Source organism: Macaca nemestrina, chromosome 4, assembly GCF_043159975.1.
Source record: "Macaca nemestrina isolate mMacNem1 chromosome 4, mMacNem.hap1, whole genome shotgun sequence".
NCBI classification, from domain to species: Eukaryota; Metazoa; Chordata; class Mammalia; order Primates; family Cercopithecidae; genus Macaca; species Macaca nemestrina.
In genome coordinates, this window is record NC_092128.1 from 582,548 (window position 1) to 602,979 (window position 20,432).

The 20,432-nt window shown below is 42.8% G+C and overlaps 1 protein-coding gene across 7 annotated transcripts in view; it reads left to right on the forward strand.

Annotated features, from left to right (window-relative positions):
* The window catches only part of LOC105474985 (extended synaptotagmin 2), a 100,916-nt gene that overhangs the window by 35,268 nt on the left and 45,216 nt on the right, over nucleotides 1-20,432 (forward strand). For all 7 annotated transcript variants that reach the window (XM_071094169.1, XM_071094170.1, XM_071094168.1 and 4 more), the window contains exons 4-6: nucleotides 2,009-2,085; nucleotides 7,532-7,604; nucleotides 7,851-7,940. In XM_071094169.1, the coding sequence (XP_070950270.1) occupies nucleotides 2,009-2,085; nucleotides 7,532-7,604; nucleotides 7,851-7,940 (240 nt within the window). The remainder of the gene's footprint in view (nucleotides 1-2,008; nucleotides 2,086-7,531; nucleotides 7,605-7,850; nucleotides 7,941-20,432) is intronic.

The following is a 20,432-nucleotide window of genomic DNA, read 5'->3' on the forward strand; positions in this document are numbered from 1 at the left end:
GTAACCACAGATGGGGAAAAACATAATTACAAGTTAAAGTGCCGTGTGAGTGCAGGTTAAAATCCCAGTGACAAGTTAAATGCTGTAAAGCAGGGGCTGCATGCTCTGTCTGTACATGGCCAAGTCATACATGTTTTAGCTCTGACTCCACCTTAAGTCTCTGTGGCACACTGTTCTGCTGTCTCTCCCTCCCTTCTTTCACAGCCCTTTAGCCAAGTGAAAACCATCCTAGCTCCAGGGCTGTAGAGTCAGGCCAAGGGCCACATTTAGCCTGTTATGCCCTAAGTTACAGCATGTTCATGTTTGTGGATATTTAAAATTCCAAGCTCACCTGGGTTTATTTTAGGAATAATTTAATTATGTTTGAGTTCCTTCACACACACGTTAAGTTTGATACCAGCTGAATAAGAAGGCCTTGGAGAATAGCAAGAGTATTAAGAGGAGTACTGATTCAATAAAGATAACTTTGGCATTTTCACCTACTGTACCAATGTCTTACAAGTGGCAAACCCAGGCTTTCTGATGAAGGGACGCATAGAATGGCATGCGGAGTCCTGTGCAGGGCCCTTGGCCAGACTGTGTGCTGACCAAGACCTCGGGCAGCTCGGCAGTGTTGCCTTCTGGTGTTTGTCCTTCGTTAGGTAATGCCCAGTCATCTGGAGTGGGGTTGGTCCCTTCATCTCAGTGTCATTTGGGGAGTATGTTATCTGATGTACATCATGCCTGCCCCATTTTCACTTATTAGCATAATGTGGTGATTATATTTTTAGTGCAGTCTGTACATGGCTTAGCTAGTGCCATAAAGAAAAAGCCTGGGAACTTGGGAGCATAGGAGGTGTCTAGACTCTCAGGTAAAGGCTTAGAGTTGGGTTCGACAGCTAGGTGAGAGGTGTGGTTTTAATACACTCAAACTTGTCAGAGTAAGCAGTAGTACTCTAAAAGTAAGGTGCTGCTTTCAGTTTTGAGACAGGGTCTCACTCTGTCACCCAGGCTGGTGTACAGTGGCGTGATCACCACACGCTGCAACCTCAACCTCCCGGGCTCAAGGGATTCCCCCTACCACAACCTCCTGAGTAGCTGGGACTACAGGTGCGTGTCCCCATGCCTGGGTCTCCACTAAGGCTGGTCTCAAACACTTAGGCTCAAGTGATTGTTTCACCTCAGCCTGCTGAAGTGCTGGGATTACAGCTTTGAGCCATCGTGCCCAGCGTTTTGTTTGTTTTGTTTTTTTTAAGAGATGGGAGTTCACTCTGTTGCCTAGTCTGAAGTGCAGTGGCACAATCATAGCTCACTGTAGCCTCAAACTCCTGCTCTCAAGCAGTCACCCCATCTCAGCCTCCTAAGTAGCTAGAACCACAGGCGTGCGTTCCCATCTTAGCTTTTCTTTTTTTTACTTTTTGTAGAGCTAGGGTTTCACCATGTTGCCCAGACTGGTTTCAGTCTCCTGGCTTCAAGCAATCCTCTGCCTTGGTATCCCAAAGTGTTGGAATTACAGACCTGAGCTGTCACGCCGGGACATGAAAGTCTTAAGAAATGAAAAATTTTGAGACATAAAGAATAAATGAAAGGAAGTTATGTTTCAAACATGGTAGTACTAGGATGGAGTACTGGAAAAGGGTCAAGTTAGATGCGAAGAGACGAGAGTAAGAGGCTTGAAAAGAGCACATATGTATCGTTACATGTGCTGACAACAGCAGTCATGCCCAGTGCTTATTAACTGCTGTGGGCAAGGCATGCTCTACTGTCTTGACATTTATTTTGTCGCCTAATTTCACAGTAATCTCATGAAACAGAGGCCATTGTTTTTCTGCAGATCACAGGTGAGGAAGCTGAGGAACAGGGGTTAAATAGCTGAAAATCAAGCCGCACTCTGTTATGAAGGCAGAATTTTAATTCCTGTTGTAGTCTGAAATTTAAAGCTTGTTCTCTTTATCTCTATGCTGTGTTACAAGGTTTGATTTTTTTTTTTTAACCTCTGTATTTTAAAATAAGCTACTTCTTATTTCAGCCCCTCAGGATCAATGGTGTTAAGGTATATACTGAAAATGTAGACAAAAGGCAAATTATTTTGGACCTTCAGATTAGGTAAGTTTTTATTTGTTGTATTTGTGTCATGGTTAATGGCGTGTAATGTCACTTAGCTGCACCTGTAAGGTGGAGGATACAGAGAGCACACGTCTTACCTGCTGTCGGTTGGAGTTCTTGTTAGACATCCAAATATTATTTACCTTCTGGGTCTCAGTTTCTAATAGCCTCGATAATTGCCATTCATAAAATGTGTTAAATAAAAAGAAGTTAAAGACACTACAAGAAAACTATGGACCAATATTCTTTATGAACATTGATTAAAAAAAACACTTAACAAAATACTAGCAAACTGAATTCAGCAGCATATTAAAAAGATTTTACACCATGACCTAGTGGGATTTATTCCCAGAATGCAAAGATGATTCAGCGTACAACAATTAGTTGATGTAATACACCACATTAAAAGGAAAAAACCGAATCATGTGATTATCTCAGTTGATGGAGAAAAAGCATTTAACAAAATTCAATACCCTTTCATGATAAAAACACTGAATGAACTAGGAATAGAAGGAAGCTAACTCAACATAATAAAAACCATATAAGAAAACCCCACAGTTAACATTAGACTCAGTGGGCTGGGTGTGGTGGCTCACGCCGTCATCCCAGCAATTTGGGAGGCTGAGGCGGGCGAATCACAAGGTCAGGAGATTGAGACTATCCTGGCTAACACGATGAACCCCCGTCTCTACTAAAAATACAAAAAATAAGCCAGGCGGCCGGGCGCGGTGGCTCACGCCTGTAATCCCAGCACTTTGGGAGGCTGAGGCGGGCGGATCACAAGGTCAGGAGATCGAGACCATGGTGAAACCCCGTCTCTACTAAAAATAGAAAAAACTAGCCGGGCGCGGTGGCGGGCGCCTGTAGTCCCAGCTGCTCGGGAGGCTGAGGCAGGAGAATGGCGTGAACCCGGGAGGCGGAGCTTGCAGTGAGCCGAGATTGCGCCACTGCACTCCAGCCTGGGCGACAGAGCAAGACTCCGTCTCAAAAAAATAAAAATTTAAAAAAAAAAAAAAAAAAAAATAAGCCAGGCGTGGTGGTGGGCGCTTGTAGTCCCAGCCACTCTGGAGGCTGAGGCAGGAGAATGGCATGAACCTGGGTGGCGGAGCTTGCAGTGAGCCGAGATCGCGCCACTGCACTCTAGCCTGGGCGACAGAGCGAGACTCCGTCTCAAAAAAAAAAAAAAAAAAGTTTTACTCAGTGGTCAAAAACTGAAAGCTTTTTCTTTAAAATCAGGACCAACTGCAAGGATGCCCTCTTTCACTACTTCTCTTCAACACAGTATTGGGAGTTCTAGTTGGAGCAGTTAGGCAAGAGAAAGAAATAAAGGGCACCCAGGCTGGAAAGGAAGAAAGACATTTTATGTGCGTGTGTGTGTGTGTATATATTTGGTTTGTTGGTTTTGTTTTTGTTTTTGTTTTGAGACAGGTTCTTGCCTTATCACTCAGGCTGGAGTGCAGTGGCGCAGTCTTGGCTCACTGCAGCTTCGACCTTCCAGAATCAGGCAGTCCCCCCACCTCAGCCTCCCGTGTAGCTGGGACTGCAGGTTCATGCCACCATGTGTGGCTAATTTTTGTATTTTTTTTGTAGAGATGAGGTTTCACCATGTTTCCCAGGCTAGTCTCTAACTCCTGAGCTCAAGCGATCTACTCACCTTGGCCTCCCAAAGCTCTGGGATCACAGGCATGAGTGACTGCACCCACTGGAAGGAATTAATCTTTCTCTTTACAGTTGAGATGATCTCATATGTAGAAAACCCTAAAGATCCCACCAAAAAAAAAAAAAAGAACTCTTGGAACTAAGAAATAAATTCAGCACAGTAGCAGGATACAAAGTGAACACACTAAAATCAATTGCATTTTTATACACTAGCAATGAACAATCCCAAAAGAAAATGAAGGAAGCAATTTCATTTATAATAGAATCAAAAAGAATAAAATACTTAGGAATAAACTAAGGAGGAGAAAGACTTGTACACTGAAAACTAAAATATTGCTGAAAGAAATCAAAGAAGGTACAAATAAATAGAAAAACATTCTATCTTAATTAATGGATTAGAAAACTTAATCTTGTTAAGATGTTACTACTACCTAAAGCAATCCCAGATTTAATGCATTCCCTATAGTCATAAATCCAGTAAGCAGTCACCATCCAGGATATATAGAGAACTCCTGAAATTCAACAACAGAACAATCAAACAGCCCTATTCAAAAATGTGGAAAGAACTTGAATAGACATTTCTCCAGGGAAGATACACAAATGGCTAGTAAGCATGTGAAAAGATACTGACCATCACTAACCATCAGGAAAATGCAAATCTAGACGGTAATGAAATACCACCTAACAACTATTAGAAAGGCTACTATCAAAAGAAACCCAGAGAATAACAGGTGTTGGTGAGATGTGGAGAAATTGGAACCTTTGTGCGCTGTTGGTAGAAATGTGAAATGGTATAGCTGCTGTGGAAACAGTTCCTCAAAACCTTAAACGTAAAATTACCATGTGATCCAGAAATCCCACTTCTGCGTGCATACCTGAAAGAATTGAAAGCCAGGACTTGAGCAGATATTTGCACAACCACATTCTTAGCAGCATTTTTTACAATAGCTACAAGGTGGAAGCAGCCCAAGTCTGTGTGGGCCGATGAATGGATAAGCAGAATGTGGCCTATATGCCTGTGTGCCTTAAAAACATGGGACTCCTGCTCCGGCTGCCACGTGCTGGACCTTGAGGACTTTATGCTGAAGGAAACAAGCCAGACACAAAGGGACAGCGTCTGTGTAATTCCACTTGTGTGAGGTGCCCGGGGGAGTCAAACTCATAGACACAGAAGCAGAATGGTGGTTGCCAGGGCCTGGGGGCAGAAGGAATGGGGAGTTAGTGTTTAATGGGGAAAGGGTGTTCATTTTGCAAGTTGAAAAATGTTCTGGAGATGGCTGGTGGTGACGGTTGCATGTTACGGACGTGTTTAGTACCACCGAGTTGCACACTTAAAAATGATTATAAGGGTAGGTTTTTGGGTATTAATTTATTTATTTATTTTGAGACGGAGTCTCTGTCACCCAGGTCGGAGTGCAATGGTGCGATCTTAGCTCACTGCAACCTCCGCCTCCTGGATTCAAGCAATTCTCCTGCCTCAGCCTCCCGAGTAGCTGGGATTATAGGCATATGCCACCATGCCTGACTAATTTTTGTATTTTTAGCAGAGACAAGGTTTCCACCTTGTTGGCCAGGCTGGTCTAAAACTCCTGACCTCAAGTGATCCACCTGCCTCAGCCTCCGAAAGTGCTAGGATTACAGACGTGAGCCACCTATGCCCTGCCAAATTTTTGTGTATTTTAATACAGTGTTTTACATTGGAAAACAAAGAAATTGAAGAGCTGCCAGCTACCATGCATAGCATAATAAAAATGGGCTTCCTTCCCCCCACACCCCCCATAGGGTCTCGCTGTGTCCCCTGGGCTGTGGCTCAAAAGTGGGCTTCTCTTGTCTTTCATCCTCGTTCTTCCTTGAGCTTGCTCAGGGCTTCCTGCTCCACGTGGGGCCTCACAACACACTGTGTGTGGTGCCCAGTGAGTACTGTGCACTCAGAACAACACGTGGTGTCTAGCAGCTCAGAGTTGTGTGCTTTTTTTGATCCTTTACTAAAGATCATTTTATTAAAGTGGTCATTGAGTTTCCAAAGTATTTAAATATAATGAATGTACAAAGTTGGTACCAAGTTACCTTTATTTCAGAAAGAAGCATAGACTTTCTTTAATCTAATATGGAAAAATCTGCCTCTTTAAAATATTTGGTGCTAGGGCAAACACCATTGTCATCAGTGGAATAAAAGAGGACACCCACGTATGTCTCAGGTCAGGCTGTGCCCCAGGAGGACGGTCCACCTCCAGGAGGGTGGCCCACTGGGCTGGTACCAGGCTTCATGAGGGTCGGAGCCTTGTGCGCTTATCCAGTGTCGCCAGCACCGAGCAAGTTTGAGTCCGTCAGTCAGTGGACGCCATTCTGAAGGTGCAGTCTGGTTTCATGGTTAGCCCCCATAACATGTGCCGAGTGTCCCGCTCAGATTTATGTCTCTGAACAAATATGCATTCTGCTTTGTTGTGAGTTCCAGACAAGCACTTTAACTAAATTGGCAGGCAGTAGAGATGGGGAAGGAATAATTGAAAAGTATTAGAAAATAAAATGATCAAGGCCAGGTGCAGTGGCTCATGCCTGTTAATTCCGGCAGTTTGGGAGGCGGAGGCGGGTGGACCCCTTGAGGTTGGGAGTTCGAGACCAGCCTGGCCAACATGGTGGAACCCCATCTCTACTAAAAGTACAAAAGTGAGCTGGGCATGGTGGTGCACACCTGTAATCCCAGGTACTTGGGAGGCTGAGGCAGGAGAATGGCCTGAACCAGATAGCGGCTGTTGTGATGAGTCACCATCGCGCCACTGCCCTCCAGCCTGGCCAGCAGAGCAAGACTCCATCTCAAAAAAAAAAAGAAAAGAAAATGATCAAGTCATAGAATGAAGAAAAGGAAAGTTTTTTTTATAGTTTTGTAACAGGTTATTGGTGATTTTACCAACTATGTAGAGAGTAATTCTCAATGAGAAGAATCTGTAGGCCTTGGCGTTAATACCAGGACAATAAATACTGGAAGAAACTTATTCCAGATTCCTTTCGTTACTATTTTGCTTATCTGCTTAGACATTCCCTTTCTAGGATTTATCAAACTTCCCCACAGACGTTGTCAGGTCAGAGTGTGACATCCTGCCTCCAGGGCCGAGGGTCGGGGCAGGTCCTACACTAACCCACGCAAAAAGTGTTTGACATTTCATGTTTATATTAAAAATAGATGCATATCTTGCCTTATAGCGTTATGTTTGTTTCATATTAATATCTGAAATGACTTACTTATTGAGCAAAATTGAGGCCCCAAACAGATGCACTGTTTCTAGTCTTTGGTGTCATAGAGGCCTAGGGCACTGAGAGATTTTTCATGATTGGGAAGCAAGATGTGAAATTTATTTGTGTGAAATAAAATTAAACTTTTTAATGTTTTAAACATCAGATTTATAAGGTAAAGAAAACTACATTGCATCAAAAGTCTGCTTCAGAAGTTGCAGTTTGTTATTTACATCTTCTTTTGAACATCGACATTTCTATTTAGTTAAGATTTTTATATGTAAGACCAACAACAACCACAACCATTGATTGATTGATTGATTGATTGGGAGTATTCCTCCCAAGGTCAGAGCAGTATTGGATCTGATAACAGCCTGAAGACCTGGAGCGGTAAAATACTATAATCTGATGGGCCATATTTTACTATTTTTACCTACAATCTATTTGCTTGCTTTACTATCATTTTATTCAGATTATACATCTTGCAGGTCTATAGTGATGAAGAGAGTAGTTCATTTCACTCACATTATGTAATGCAGAATTTTTTCTTTGTTAGTTTTGTAGGAAATTGTGAGATTGATTTGGAGATCAAACGATATTTTTGTAGAGCTGGTGTGAAAAGTATCCAGGTAAGTTTTTTGGTTTTTGTTTTAATTTTACAGTTTTCTAAAGTTCTCTAAGCTGTATTCAGAAAGAAAATTAGGAAGTTTTTCTAGCTTGGAATTTTTTTGACGTTCAGTTTTTAACTGTAGGTCATAGTTGAGAGAAATAAGAAGTCAAGTGCTCAAAAGTTACTAAGATGCGCGAGCAAACTCCTTAAGTGGCCCAGGAGAATTGTTTTCTATTACATATTTTGGTTTCCTGTTTGAGTTTAGATTCATGGTACCATGCGGGTGATTCTGGAACCGTTGATTGGAGATATGCCCTTAGTTGGAGCTTTGTCTATCTTCTTCCTTAGGAAACCAGTAAGTCAATATTTATTTCATTTTTATTTTCCCATTCGGTGACAAAAATACATACCCGTGGAAGAATGTATAAAGTGGAGAAACAAAATTTTATCAACTCGCTGTTGTCCCTTTCTGTTGCATGAATCTTGTGGGAGTTTTTTGTATTTCTTTGTGCCTTAACTGATAGCTTATCTCCTGATAAACAGCTCTCTTTCCTGATTATAAAAATGTTACAAAAATTTGAAAACGTGGACTTCTTCAGAAGTGTAGGTCTTAGCTCACATTTTATTCACCACCTCACTGAATATGATTTATAGATATTTGCTCATTTAATCCTCATAACTCTATAGCTAAATATTAACGTTGTTTTCTTTTACTGTTCAGAAACTGAGATTGTGAAAGTCTTATTTTTCCAAGTCACACAACTAATAAGAGCCTGGATACAGATCCAGTTTAGTCTGATACAGTGCTCATGTTCCTGAACACTTTGTTGAGAAGACTAACCTGTAAACCTCCCTTTTCTCCCCTCCAGAGATAAGGGCTACCGTCACTTGCATGCACCTCCTTCCTCATTTGGGATGTGTTTAATGAACTGTACATACAGTTTCATATACAGGTTGAATATTATTGGAGATGTTTAGGACCAGATGTGTTTCAGGTTTTGTAGTATTTGCGTTAGATTCCAGTGAGTATTTGCTTTGAGCATGATGCTAGTACTCAAAAAGTTTCTGATACTGAAGCATTTTGGATTTTTAGATTAGGGATGCTGAACGTATACTGTGTTGTTGTTGTTTTTTTAAAGTTAATACTATTTTAATGCTATTTATTATTTGTTAATAAATACTATTTGTTATTTCCCACAAAACCAAGACAACAGAACTGTTACTCCTGCCAAACAGACTCCTTCCTCCTCCTCTGGGCACCTGTAGCCTCTGGCCAGCGTCTCCCTTAGCTGCCCTCCGTGTTCATTGTGGTCTGGGTCATCTTCTCCAGGTGCACACTGCCCATATGGTTGTCTGTATCAACCCACACCTCACTACTCCCTGCCTGTGCCTTTTCCTTTGCCACAGAAGGCTTTCTTCACCCCTTTTGTTTCACTTACTTTCAGCAATTTCTGCACAGTTATTGTTAGCTCTTTGAAAGCAAGGATCATAACTGTCTCCTTAGAGTTTGGTAAATGAATGATGCAAGATGTGCCATTGATGAGTCCTGCATGTAGGTACCTTCAACATCATATGTAATTTAAAGTAGGAATGTTAATTCATATAATTTGATTCAAATAACTTACTAAAAATTATTATTTGGCTTTTAAAATACGGGTTTATATACACCTGTCAAAAACTAGTTTACTACAGGTTGTACTTTTTCTGTATAAAAACAAAAGAATTAAGTGTCATCACTTTCTGTTATGAATAAAATAATTGTTCTGATTTTCTTATTACTGAAATAAATGGGCTTATTTTGAATCGATTTTAAGTACACGAAACATGGGAACAACCAAAAACTCCTAGGTCATCTCTGTCAAATTTTACTGTTAAAATTAAATTTTACTATTCAGGAAGTTAAGAGATTCATAAGATTTAAAATTCATGTTTGTTTGTTTGTTTTCACATACCAGTTATTAAAGGTCCAGTATGTTTAAGAAACCAGCTTCATTAGTGACCAAAAAAACCTCAGTAATCTTAACAAACTGCTAAGTATTTTTAACTTACCCATCTTTAGCCAGGGACATTTTTAATAATTTAGAGAAAGACCTTTTTAAAAAGTGGCAGAATGTAGCAAAATCCAAATCTTTAAATCTTCTTCAAAATTTAATAGTGCTCTTAGTTTGGATCTTCCATAGATGACCGTACTTTTAAAATAACATATTAACTTCCAAATGAAATTTAGTGCTCAGAAAAGAAGGATGGGGCTGAAAAGTGCAGAATCACTCATTTCCTTATATGGTGAGTAAAGTCATCAAACGTGTGCTTCAGTGAAAAGGAAATTTTTCAGTTTCTTTTACTGGAAAATATGAGAACAGGGTTTTCTGCTGGCTGCCAAGAAATTCCTCCTTATCCTGGTGAAAGATATTTCCAGAAGGGTTTTTATTTTGTGGTTTTTTAAATTTCTTTTTACTGTTTGGATGATTTAGAAACCCTTACGAAACCTTTATACATTTTTCTACTTGTTGGCTTGCTTAGTTTTTATAATGTAGAACTTGTTGAAGGAAAAAAACCCTAAACATTGCTGAAGTGACGAAGTTGGAGTGTAGGTGAAGAAGGCAGCACAGTGCCATGGTTGAGTGACAGATGTGTGTTGGACAACCTGGTTTTCCACTCTTAGTTCTTCCTCTTACTGTAGCCTTCGCACAGCTTATTTCTCTAAGCCTCAGTTTTCGCATCTGTAACATGGGGATGACAGTAATACCTACTTCACACAATTAAATCTGAAAATTAAATGTCAATGAATGTAAGCTGCTTAGTACAATACCTAACACATAGTAACCTTCAGATTTTAAGAAATTAAATATTTCTCCTACATGTAGGTTTAGTCCTGACACTGGAGGCGATTTTTTTTTTGTTTGAGACGGAGTTTCACTCTTGTCGCCGAGCCTGGAGTGCAATGATGCAAGCTCGGCTCACTGCACCCTCCGCCTCCCAGGTTCAAGTGATTCTCCTGCCTCAGCCTCCTGAGTAGCTGAGATTACAGACGCCCACCACCACACCCGGCTAATTTTTTTGTATTTTTGGTAGAGACAGGGTTTCGCCATGTCGGCCAGGGTGGTCTTGAACTCATGACCTCAGGTGATCCACCCACCTTGGCCTTCCAGAGTGCGGGATTACAGGCGTGAGCCACCGCACCCGGCCACTAGAGGTGAATTACCGGTAAGGAGAAAAGCTTGGATAAGTGTTCTGATAAGAACTGGAACAACGTGTTTGCCACTGGCTGTGCACGGGGAGGCACCCTCACGGGGTAGTTGTTGGGCAGCATACAGTTTAGAGGTGTTTCAGAGCCCTTAGTCTTGTTCAGATTTATCCCTCGAGTAGAGGTCCTAGGCTTACCCCAAACATGTTCATCCACCCACGTTCGGGGGCTTCAAGCCCAATGCGGAGGTGCTGCCTGCTGGCATCTTTTGAACCATAGATTCCGTTTCTTCCTCTGTATAATGGAAACAGTGTCTTCTGTTATGAGAAGAAATTGAATCCTATTAGCCAAGGACTCCAGAAATTGATGTGCTTTAAGGAAATGGGGATTAAAAAGGAGAGGTATTTATTTAAAAAATAAAAATAGCATAGATTGGTGTCTCATGACATGTGTACAGGGGACTGCAGTTGAGTCTCAGGAACAGAATGGAACCAGGAGTTTGAAAGCCTTTGTGACTGTCTCCACCTCTGCTCGCTCTCCTCTTCCTCTGAGACTAGCTTCATCTGGTAATGCAGTCCACGTGTGGAATAGCATGCCTGCCAGCACTTAGAGAAAGCATTGAGTCTTCCTGCATCCTCGGCCTCTCCCTCCTCTTCCCTCCCCATTCCAGCTGGATCAAATACCCACCCCTGGACCAGCTGTGGGTAGGAGGTTTGAACAGGGCTCCCTGAAGCCCATTCTTACCACCTTGCAGATGAGGCTGCAGTGAGTTCCAGAGTCAGGGCCACAGGCACATCCACAGACTCAGAGCACACATTCGTAACTGGGAGTTTTTGCAGTATTTATCCTGCTGTTTTCTCCGACTTTCTGGGATCTGACTTTCTGGGTTTGATGTTTGTATTATTTTGGACAGTCTTGCCCACCCCCAGTAGAGGGGGTACAGAGGAGCTTCCTGTTGTCCTGGTCCATCCTGAGTCTTGGGGCCAGAGCTCTCCCAGAGACCCTGCCCCTTCCTCCCTGTGCCTTGTGTCTTTGGCGGGTCTTTTGCAGGACAGAGCCTGCACCTGCCCCAGCAATACAGGGTCTCTACTGGCCTGGGACATTGTCCTACCACGTCCTTAAGGGACCTCTCCCCAGCTGCAGTGGGTCCTCAAGGTGCTTCTCCCCCATGGCTTCTGTCCCTTAAGGTGGAAGGTGGGGTGGGGCTTGCTTTGTGCCCTTCTACGGTGGCAGCTGCCTCCTCCCGGGCTCCTCCCGATGGGCAGTGTCCTCCCTGAGGCTGTCTTTGCACACCGGGCATGCAGGTGCCGCCACGTGATATGCACACCTCTGTGGTTCTCTGGCTCACCCACACTTGGCCTGTGGCCTTTCATTAGGATCTGGCTGGAGTCATCTCACTTGTTTTGGGGGGAACTCGTCCTCCTTCAAGTTCAGCTCACTCCTGCCTCTCCTCCCTCGGAGCTGCCTGGAGGGAGGGATTTCAGGCTGGCTGGTGGCTCAGGATGTCAGCTCTCCTGTGTGGTCAAGAACGAAGCTCTCAGAAGTCCTGGGACTTACAAACATAAGAAAAACATTTTTGAACTTTACTGACAGCCCAGATCCGCTAAATAAAAAACTGGAGAAAGGTGGGAGCCCTGAGTTTGTATTTCCAACAGACTTTCCAGGTGATTCTTGTTCTGAACTGTGGAGCTGGATGCAGCCAGGACGCCAGGCATACAGCACGTGGTCAGGTGCCCAGTGGCTGCCCTGGAACTGTAAACATTACCACACCCATCACAACGGACTACAGAACGTGGAGAGAAGAGGGACTACAGAACGTGGAGAGAAGAGGGGCACCTGTGCTGTTCATGAAATACGTGGATACATCTGTGTCGTTCCAGTTGAAACCTGACATTGCTTTCTGATCATGGACCACGGTACACGTTCTGTTTCTCATAGAAGAGTCACAACAGCTCAGAGGTGACTTCCTGTCCTTTGGAAATGCGTGTTCCACTGGCTTTTCAGTTTCCTGAAATAGCTCAATCCTCCAGAGGCGGAGGCTCCCAGCATCCTGAGGCACGTGTCAGTGGGGAAGGAGGGGCACGCTAATTTTAGTTGCTTTTCCAAAGGCGCCTTCTAAAGCCAGGCCTTTATCGGGCCCTGCTGGTGGCTTCTCCGTGATGCCCTCGTGTGGACCTCAGACTGGGCTTCGGAGCCTCCCTGTCTCACACACCCATTTTGTCCTTCCCACACGCTTGTTCTCTCTCACACTTGCTCTCACACTCACACTTGTTCTTTGACACTTGTCCGCACTCATTCTCACACACTTGTTCTCACACGTTTTCATTCTCACACATTTGTTGTCTCGGACACACATTTTCACACTTGTTCTCACACATGCTTGAGCTTCCATACTCGTTCTCACACTTCTTGTTCTCATGCACATTTTCACACCCATTCTCACACTTGTTCTCACACTCGCTTGTTCTTTCATATGTTTTCCTTTGTTCTCACCCACTTATTTCACATGTTCTCATTCTTTGTCATTCATTCTCACACAGGTGTGTGACAATGTTCTTTCATTCTCGCTTTGTTCTCACACTCCCACTTTCATGCTAGTTCTCACAGTCATTCTCACATTTTCTCATGCTTGCTGTTTCACTGACACTTGTTCTCATTTCACTCCTCCTCACACTTTATTCTCACACACTCACGCTTGTTCTTTCACACTCGTTCTCACACACATTCTCATACTTTCAGCACTCAGATTTCACACCCACACTTGTTCTCAGTCGTTCTTTCACACTCCTCACACCTCACACTTTGTTCTCACACTTACACTTGTTCACTTACACTTGTTCTCACTTGTTTTTTCACACTCATCTCTCACACTTCGTTCTCACACTCGTTAGTTCACTCTCACACCTCGTTCTCAGTCACACTTGTTCTCTCACTTGTTCTTTCACATTCACACCTCTCACATCGTTCTCACACTCGTTAGTTCACTCACACCTCGTTCTCAGTCACACTTGTTCACTCTCACACTTGTTCTTTCCCATGCACACTTCTCACAGCTTGTTCTGTCACACTTTCTCTCACACTTGTTCTTTCACACTCACACCTCTCACACTTCGTTCGCACACTCAGTTCACTCCTCGTTCTCAGTCACACTTGTTCAGTCTCACACTTGTTCTTTCACACTCACACCTCGCATTTGTTCTCACTTGTTCTTTTACGCTCCTCACACCCCTCACACTTTGTTCTCACACGTTCACTCACACTTCTCACTTGTTCTTTCACACACCTTTCACACCTCGTTCTCAGTCACACTTGTTCTCTCTGACACTTGTTCTCACTTGTTCTTTCACGCTCATACCTCTCACTTTGTTCTCACACTGGTTAGTTCACTCTCACACTTCATTAGTCACACTTGTTCACTCTCACACTTGTTCTTTCACACACCTCACACTTTGTTCTCACACTCAGTTCACTCACACTTGTTCTCACTTGTTCTTTCACACTCACACCTCTCATACCTCATTCTCAGTCACACTTGTTCTCTCTCACACTTGGTCTCACTTGTTCTTTCACACTCACACCTCTCACTTTGTTCTCACACTCGTTAGTTCACTCTCACACTTCGTCCTCAGTCACACTTGTTCACTCTCACGCGTGTTCTTTCACGCTCCTCACACCTCTCACACTCTGTTCTCACACTCGTCTCACACTTGTACTTGTTCTCACATGTTTTGTCTCACACTCGTTCTCACACTTGCTTTTATGTTCTCACACACTCATTCTCACTTATTCTCACACTTATTTTTCCTCACGGTCATTCTCACATTAGTTCTCTGTCCCTGTTTCTCACACAGATTCACACTTAGCCTCTCACACTCTTCCCCTCACACACATTCTCATACACACATGTGCTCCTTCTGTCTTCCCACTCTCTCCGTCCGTCATTCCAGCCTCTGGCTCTTGGTCCTTCACCGTTCCCCATGCCCAGGGAAAGGCCTTTCAGTACCTTCAACATGGGGACCCCTTTGCTTGGCACCTTCTTTCTTGCATTCAAATCTCTCTTCCTTTCAAAAGCCAGCAGAGTCCTTTCCTTCCACAATTCCTGCTCCTCCCTCCCTGACGATTAGTTTCTCTGAACTTCAGCAGCACTTAAATGTATCTGTCTTTTCAACAAGGCCTACGCTGGCATGCCCCCCGTTGCCTGACAAGTTTATACTAAAACTGCCTTGTTTTGCGTTTTTAATACTCTGTCGTTGATAGTTAATATTCTTTTTGAGGTTCTGTTTTAGACAAAATAATGAAGTTGTTTTTCTGAAATGATTCTAAGACAAGTGGTCAGAAATAGTCTCTTTTTGTTTGGTTTATGTTTGGTCAGTTGTGCTTTGATTATAGGTGGTTTCTCATCTGAGATTAAAGTGGGGCAGAACTTCAAAAGTAAAAGGGTAAATGTTCACTGTGATGCTTACGTGGCACATGTGCTAGTCTTTGAGAGTGGCGAGAAAGATCTTAATTGCTCAAAGGGATTTCCAGGGAAGGAAGCCCTCAGGTAATGACTGCGGTCGCAGGCGACGGGCTTGGAGCCAGGCTCATGGCTTCTGTGCATTGTCAGACTTAGTCCCCACAGGATGGGATTGTTCCCGTATTACTCGTGAGGAAAATAAAAGCCAGAGTATATTTAAAATGGAAACTTTTGTAGGGATGCCTCTGGTATGGAAATTTATTCTCTAAAATCTCCCAAATTGTAGTTTAAAGTTTAGAAACTTTGTTCTTGAATGGTCTCTTTCGTAGATAGTCATTCTCAGTGACAGATTTGGAAATGGATATTTAGGGTGTCACAATAATGGGGTCTGGGGCCCCTATTGCCATTTAGTGGCAGAAACCAAGATGGATGCTGACCATTTAAATGTCTTGTGCCTGTGGGTCTTGTGCAGCAGAGGACTGCCCCTCCCCACCCCAGGGCCAGGAACCCCCTGTTTATAAGCTCTGCACAGCCTCTGTAAGCAAATACCCGAGTCAAGGTCGCTAGGTTTAGAAGCAAATATGAGCTGGGGCTGTCTGCCCGTCATTCCACGGAGAGAGACTTCGAAGCAAGTGAGAAGTCAGTGAGCAAGATGAGACACATCAGAGACAGGAGCAGGTTGGTCGGTTTAGAGCAGAAGGGGCCGCAGCGCCAGCTGCACAGCCGTCCTTAAAAATCAATGTCCCATGTGGGTCCAGTGAAAAGATGAGGATTTCATTCTGTCCTTGGCTTATCTAGTTGTGAAAGGCAAAAAGTTACAGATAAGATTTCTTCCTCTAGGTCTTAGTTTTCTTCACTGTGAAACTAAAATAAATGATTTTCTCAGTTCTAGGACTAACTCTAAATTTGAAGACCCACTTTTTAACCTAGTTTTATGTGTAATTTTCAAAATGTATGTCTATTTGGCTTCTTTTTTTCTTGAGATGGAGTCTTGCTGTGCTGCCCAGGCTGGAGTGCAGTGACTGTTCCCAGAAAGAATCGTAAAGTGGAGTGCACCACTGCAGCCTCACTGTCCTGGTCGCAGGCAGTCCTTGTGCCACCACACCTGGCTCTCTTGCTTTGTTTTTGAGCTTACTCCCATAGCCCTTTGTGCTCTTTGCTATAAATAGAAACTTCTTCCTATATTTGATGGCTTTGATCTTTTGTTTTGATAGTCAAAAAGCCACCTTTCAGGTTTCTAGATAGCCTTAAGGAAGTTTTATCTAGATAGTTTGCCTACAAGAAGAGCATTAATACTACCCATTTATGGAGGTTTTACTTGCCAACTTTGGGCAGTTTTTATCATTTACAATCTAGCAAAACGTTTATGTCAGTCCCCTCCCAGGCCTTTAAAGTCTTCATGTTAACAGGAGGCTAGCGGTTTTGTCAGCTGTAAAGTTACATCTTCTGTTCCTTCAAACAGAAACATACCTTTTAATCTAAACAAGTAGATACTTTTCTTGGGAGCATGCTAAAAAACAAAAAAAACAAAAAAAAAAACTGGAGGCCAGCCAGTCACATGGTGTGGTGTCATTTTTCATAGCACCTTTATACACGATATAAAAAAGTAGGTTTCTTGCATCAGCTGTGAACATGTTTCGGATCTGTGGTTCTGAATCTTGGTGAGGAAGAGCATTGCATCCTGCAAAAGCCTGATGAGTCAGTTAGCTGGAGAGACAGTGCCATCATTCTGGGTTGCAGTTCTGGTGAAGTGAGTAGGATGTTAACACTGCTGATGGAAATGGTTTTCAGATTGCCACGTGGAATAATAATATGGAACGTGACATTTCAGGAATAGGAGGAGATTCTTTCATTATTTTCCTCCATCCACTTTGTACATTTTTTTAGTAGCCTGCAACTAGTTACATTTATCTTTTTTTTTTTTTTTTTTTTTTACATTTTTATCCATAATACAATTAACTTGACTAAAGCCAGTGTCTGTTTCATGTAAATATATTAACAGGTCCAAAATCACCAACTAAAATTAGCTTTATACTGACTTTTTCTAAAGTCAGTCCTTGTCTCACCCAAATATTTTAACAAGTCCAAAAATACCACATAGCTGCTTGGAACATATTAAAATCTCATTATAACATAAATTTCAAGTATTCTACGTTACAGACTTCTCCTTGAAAGATAATGACATTGAAAAATGCTCTTAAGAGAGTTATTAATTCTGTTTCCCAAAACTTCCTGGATAAAACAATTGTACCTTAATGCTATTAAGACTACGCTAGGTGGTTTTTTCTTTAAGTAACAGGACTGACGTATAAAATATGACCACGACATTTAAGATGAAAGTGTTCAGGGCACACCTCGCTTTATTGTCCTTTGCTTTATTGCACTTGGTAGATACTGTGTTTTTGCTAGCTGAAGGTTTACGGCAGCCCTGTGATAAAGAAGCCTGTCCGTGCCATGTGTTCACTTCATGCCTCTGTGTCATGTTTTGGCAGTTCTCGCAGTATTTCACACTTTTGCGTTATTATTATGTCTGTGACTGTAATCTGTGGTCAGTGATCCTTGTCGTTTCTAATGTAATTATTTTGGGGGCATCACAAACCACGTCCGTGTAAGAGGGCGGATTAGTCCATTCTCACACTGCTGTAAAGATACTACCTGAGATCGGGCAATTTATAAAGAAAGGAGGGTCAATTGACTTGAGGTTCTGCATGGCTGGGGAGGCCTCAGGAAACTTAGGGGAAGTGAGGCACGTCTGACATGGTGGCAGGAGAGAGAGAGTGTGCAGTAGAAACAGCCACTTGTAGAACTATCAGAACTCGCGAGTACTCCCTCACTATCATGAGAATTGTGTGGGAGAAACTGCCCATGCCAATCACCTCCTACCAAGTACCTCCCTCGGCACGTGGAGATTACAGTTCGACATGAGATTTGGGTAGGGACACAGAGCCAAACCATATCAAACAGCCAAGTGAATTGGTAAATGTTGTATCTTCTGACTGCTCCACTGACCGACTGTTCTCCTATCTCTCCCTCTCCTGGATCTCCCTATTCCCTGAGACACAATATTGAAGTTAGACCAGTTAACAACTCTGCGGTGGCCTTTATGTATTCAAGTGAAAGACAGTTGCACACCTCTCACTTTCAGTCAGAAGCTGGGTGGATCACCTGAGGTCAGGAGTTCAAGACCTGCCTGGTCAACATGGGAAAAGCTGTCTCTACTTAAAAAAAAAAAAAAAAAAAAAATTAGCTGGGCGTGGCAGCGTATGCCTGTAGTCCCAGCTACTTGGGAGGCTGAAGCAGGATAATCACTTGACCCTGGGAGGCAGAGGTTGTAGTGAGCCAAGATGGCACCAATGCACTCCAGCCTGGGCAACAGAGCAAGACTCTGTCTCAAAAAAAAAAAAAAAAAAAAGAAACGAAGCTAAAAATGATGAAGCTTAGTGAAGAGGCCATGTTGAAAGCCAGCACAGGCTGAAAGCTAAGCCTCTTGTGCCAAACAGCCGAATTGTAAATGCAAAGGAAAAGTTCTTGAAGGAAGAGAAAAGTGCTGCTCCAGTGAACACACCAATGATAGAGAAATAGCCTTCTTGCTGATAGGGAGAAAGTTTTAGTGCCTGGAGAGATGATCAGCCCAGACATTATATTTCCTTAAGCCAGAGCCTAATCCACAGCGAAGTCCTAACTATCTTCACTTCGATGAAGACTGACAGAGGTGAGGAAGTTGCAGAAGAAAAGTTTGAAGAGGTTGGTGAGGTTCAAGGAATGAAGCCATCTCCGTAACATAAAAGTGCAAGGTAAAGTAGCAAGTTGTCTAGAAGATCTAGCTAAGATCATTGATGAAGGTGGCTCCACTAAACAACAGATTTTCAATGTGTATTAAACATCCTTCTGCCGGAAGAAGATGCCATCTGGAACTTTCCCAGCTAGAGAGGAGAGGTCAGTGCCTGACTTCAAGGCTTCAAAGGACAAGCTGACTGTTGTCACAGCTAATGCAGGTGGTGACTTTAAGTTGAAGTAAGCACTCATTTTCCATTCTGTAAAGCCTGGGGCCCTTAAGAATCATGCTGAATCTATGCTGCCTGTGCTCTATACCTGGAAGAACAAAGCCTGGATGACAGCAAACCTTTTTACACACTGGTTTACCAAGTATTTTAAGCCCAGTGTTGAGACCTGCTGCTCAGAAAAAAAAGAGTCCCTCAAAACATAACTGCTCATCAGCAGTGCACCTGATCACCCAGGAGCTCTGATGCGGGTGCACAAGGAGTTGAAGGCTGTTTTCTTGCCTGCTGACACCTCCTCCATTCTCTGGCCCAGGGATCAAGGAGAAATTTCAACTTTCAAGTCTTATTATTTAAGAATTACATTTTGTGAGACGATAGCTGCCACAGACAGTGATTCCTCTGATGGATCTGGGCAAAGTAAGTCGAAAACCTCCTGGAAAGGATTCACCATCCTAGATCCCATTGAAAACACCAGTGATTCGTGAGAATAGACAAAATACGAACATTAACAGGAGTTTGGAAGAAGTTGATTCCAGCTCTCATGGATGACTTTGAGGGGTTCAGGACTTCAGTGGAAGAAGGAGGTGCAGGTGGAATGGAAACAGCGAGAGAACTGTAGTTAGAAGTGGAGCCTGAAGAGGGGACTGAATTGCTGCAGTCTCAGGATCAAAGTTTAAGGATGAGAAATTGCTTCTTATGACTAACAAAGAAAGTGGTTTCCTGAGATGGAATCTACTCCTGGTGAAGATGCTGCAAACATTGTTGAAATGACAATAAGCAATTTAGAATATCACATAAATTTAGCTGATAAAGGAGTAGCAGAGTTTGAGAGGATGACTCCGATTTTGAAAGATGTTCTACTGTGGGTAAAATGCTGTCAAACAGCATGGCATGCTACAGAGAAATCTTTTTTGAAAGGAAGAGTCAGTCAGTGCAGCAAACTTCACTGTTGTCTTATTTTAAGACGTTGTCACAATCACCCTAACCTTCAGCAACCACCACCCTAGTCAGTCAGCAACCATCAAAACTGAGGCAAAACCCTCTACCAGCCAGATTGTGACACCCTGAAGGCTTAGGTGATCGTAAGCATTTTTTAGCAATACAGTGTTTTAAAATAAAGGTATGTACATTTTTTAAAAGATATAATGCTATTGCACACTTAATAGACTATAGTTTAAACATAACTTTTGTATGCCTTGGGAAACC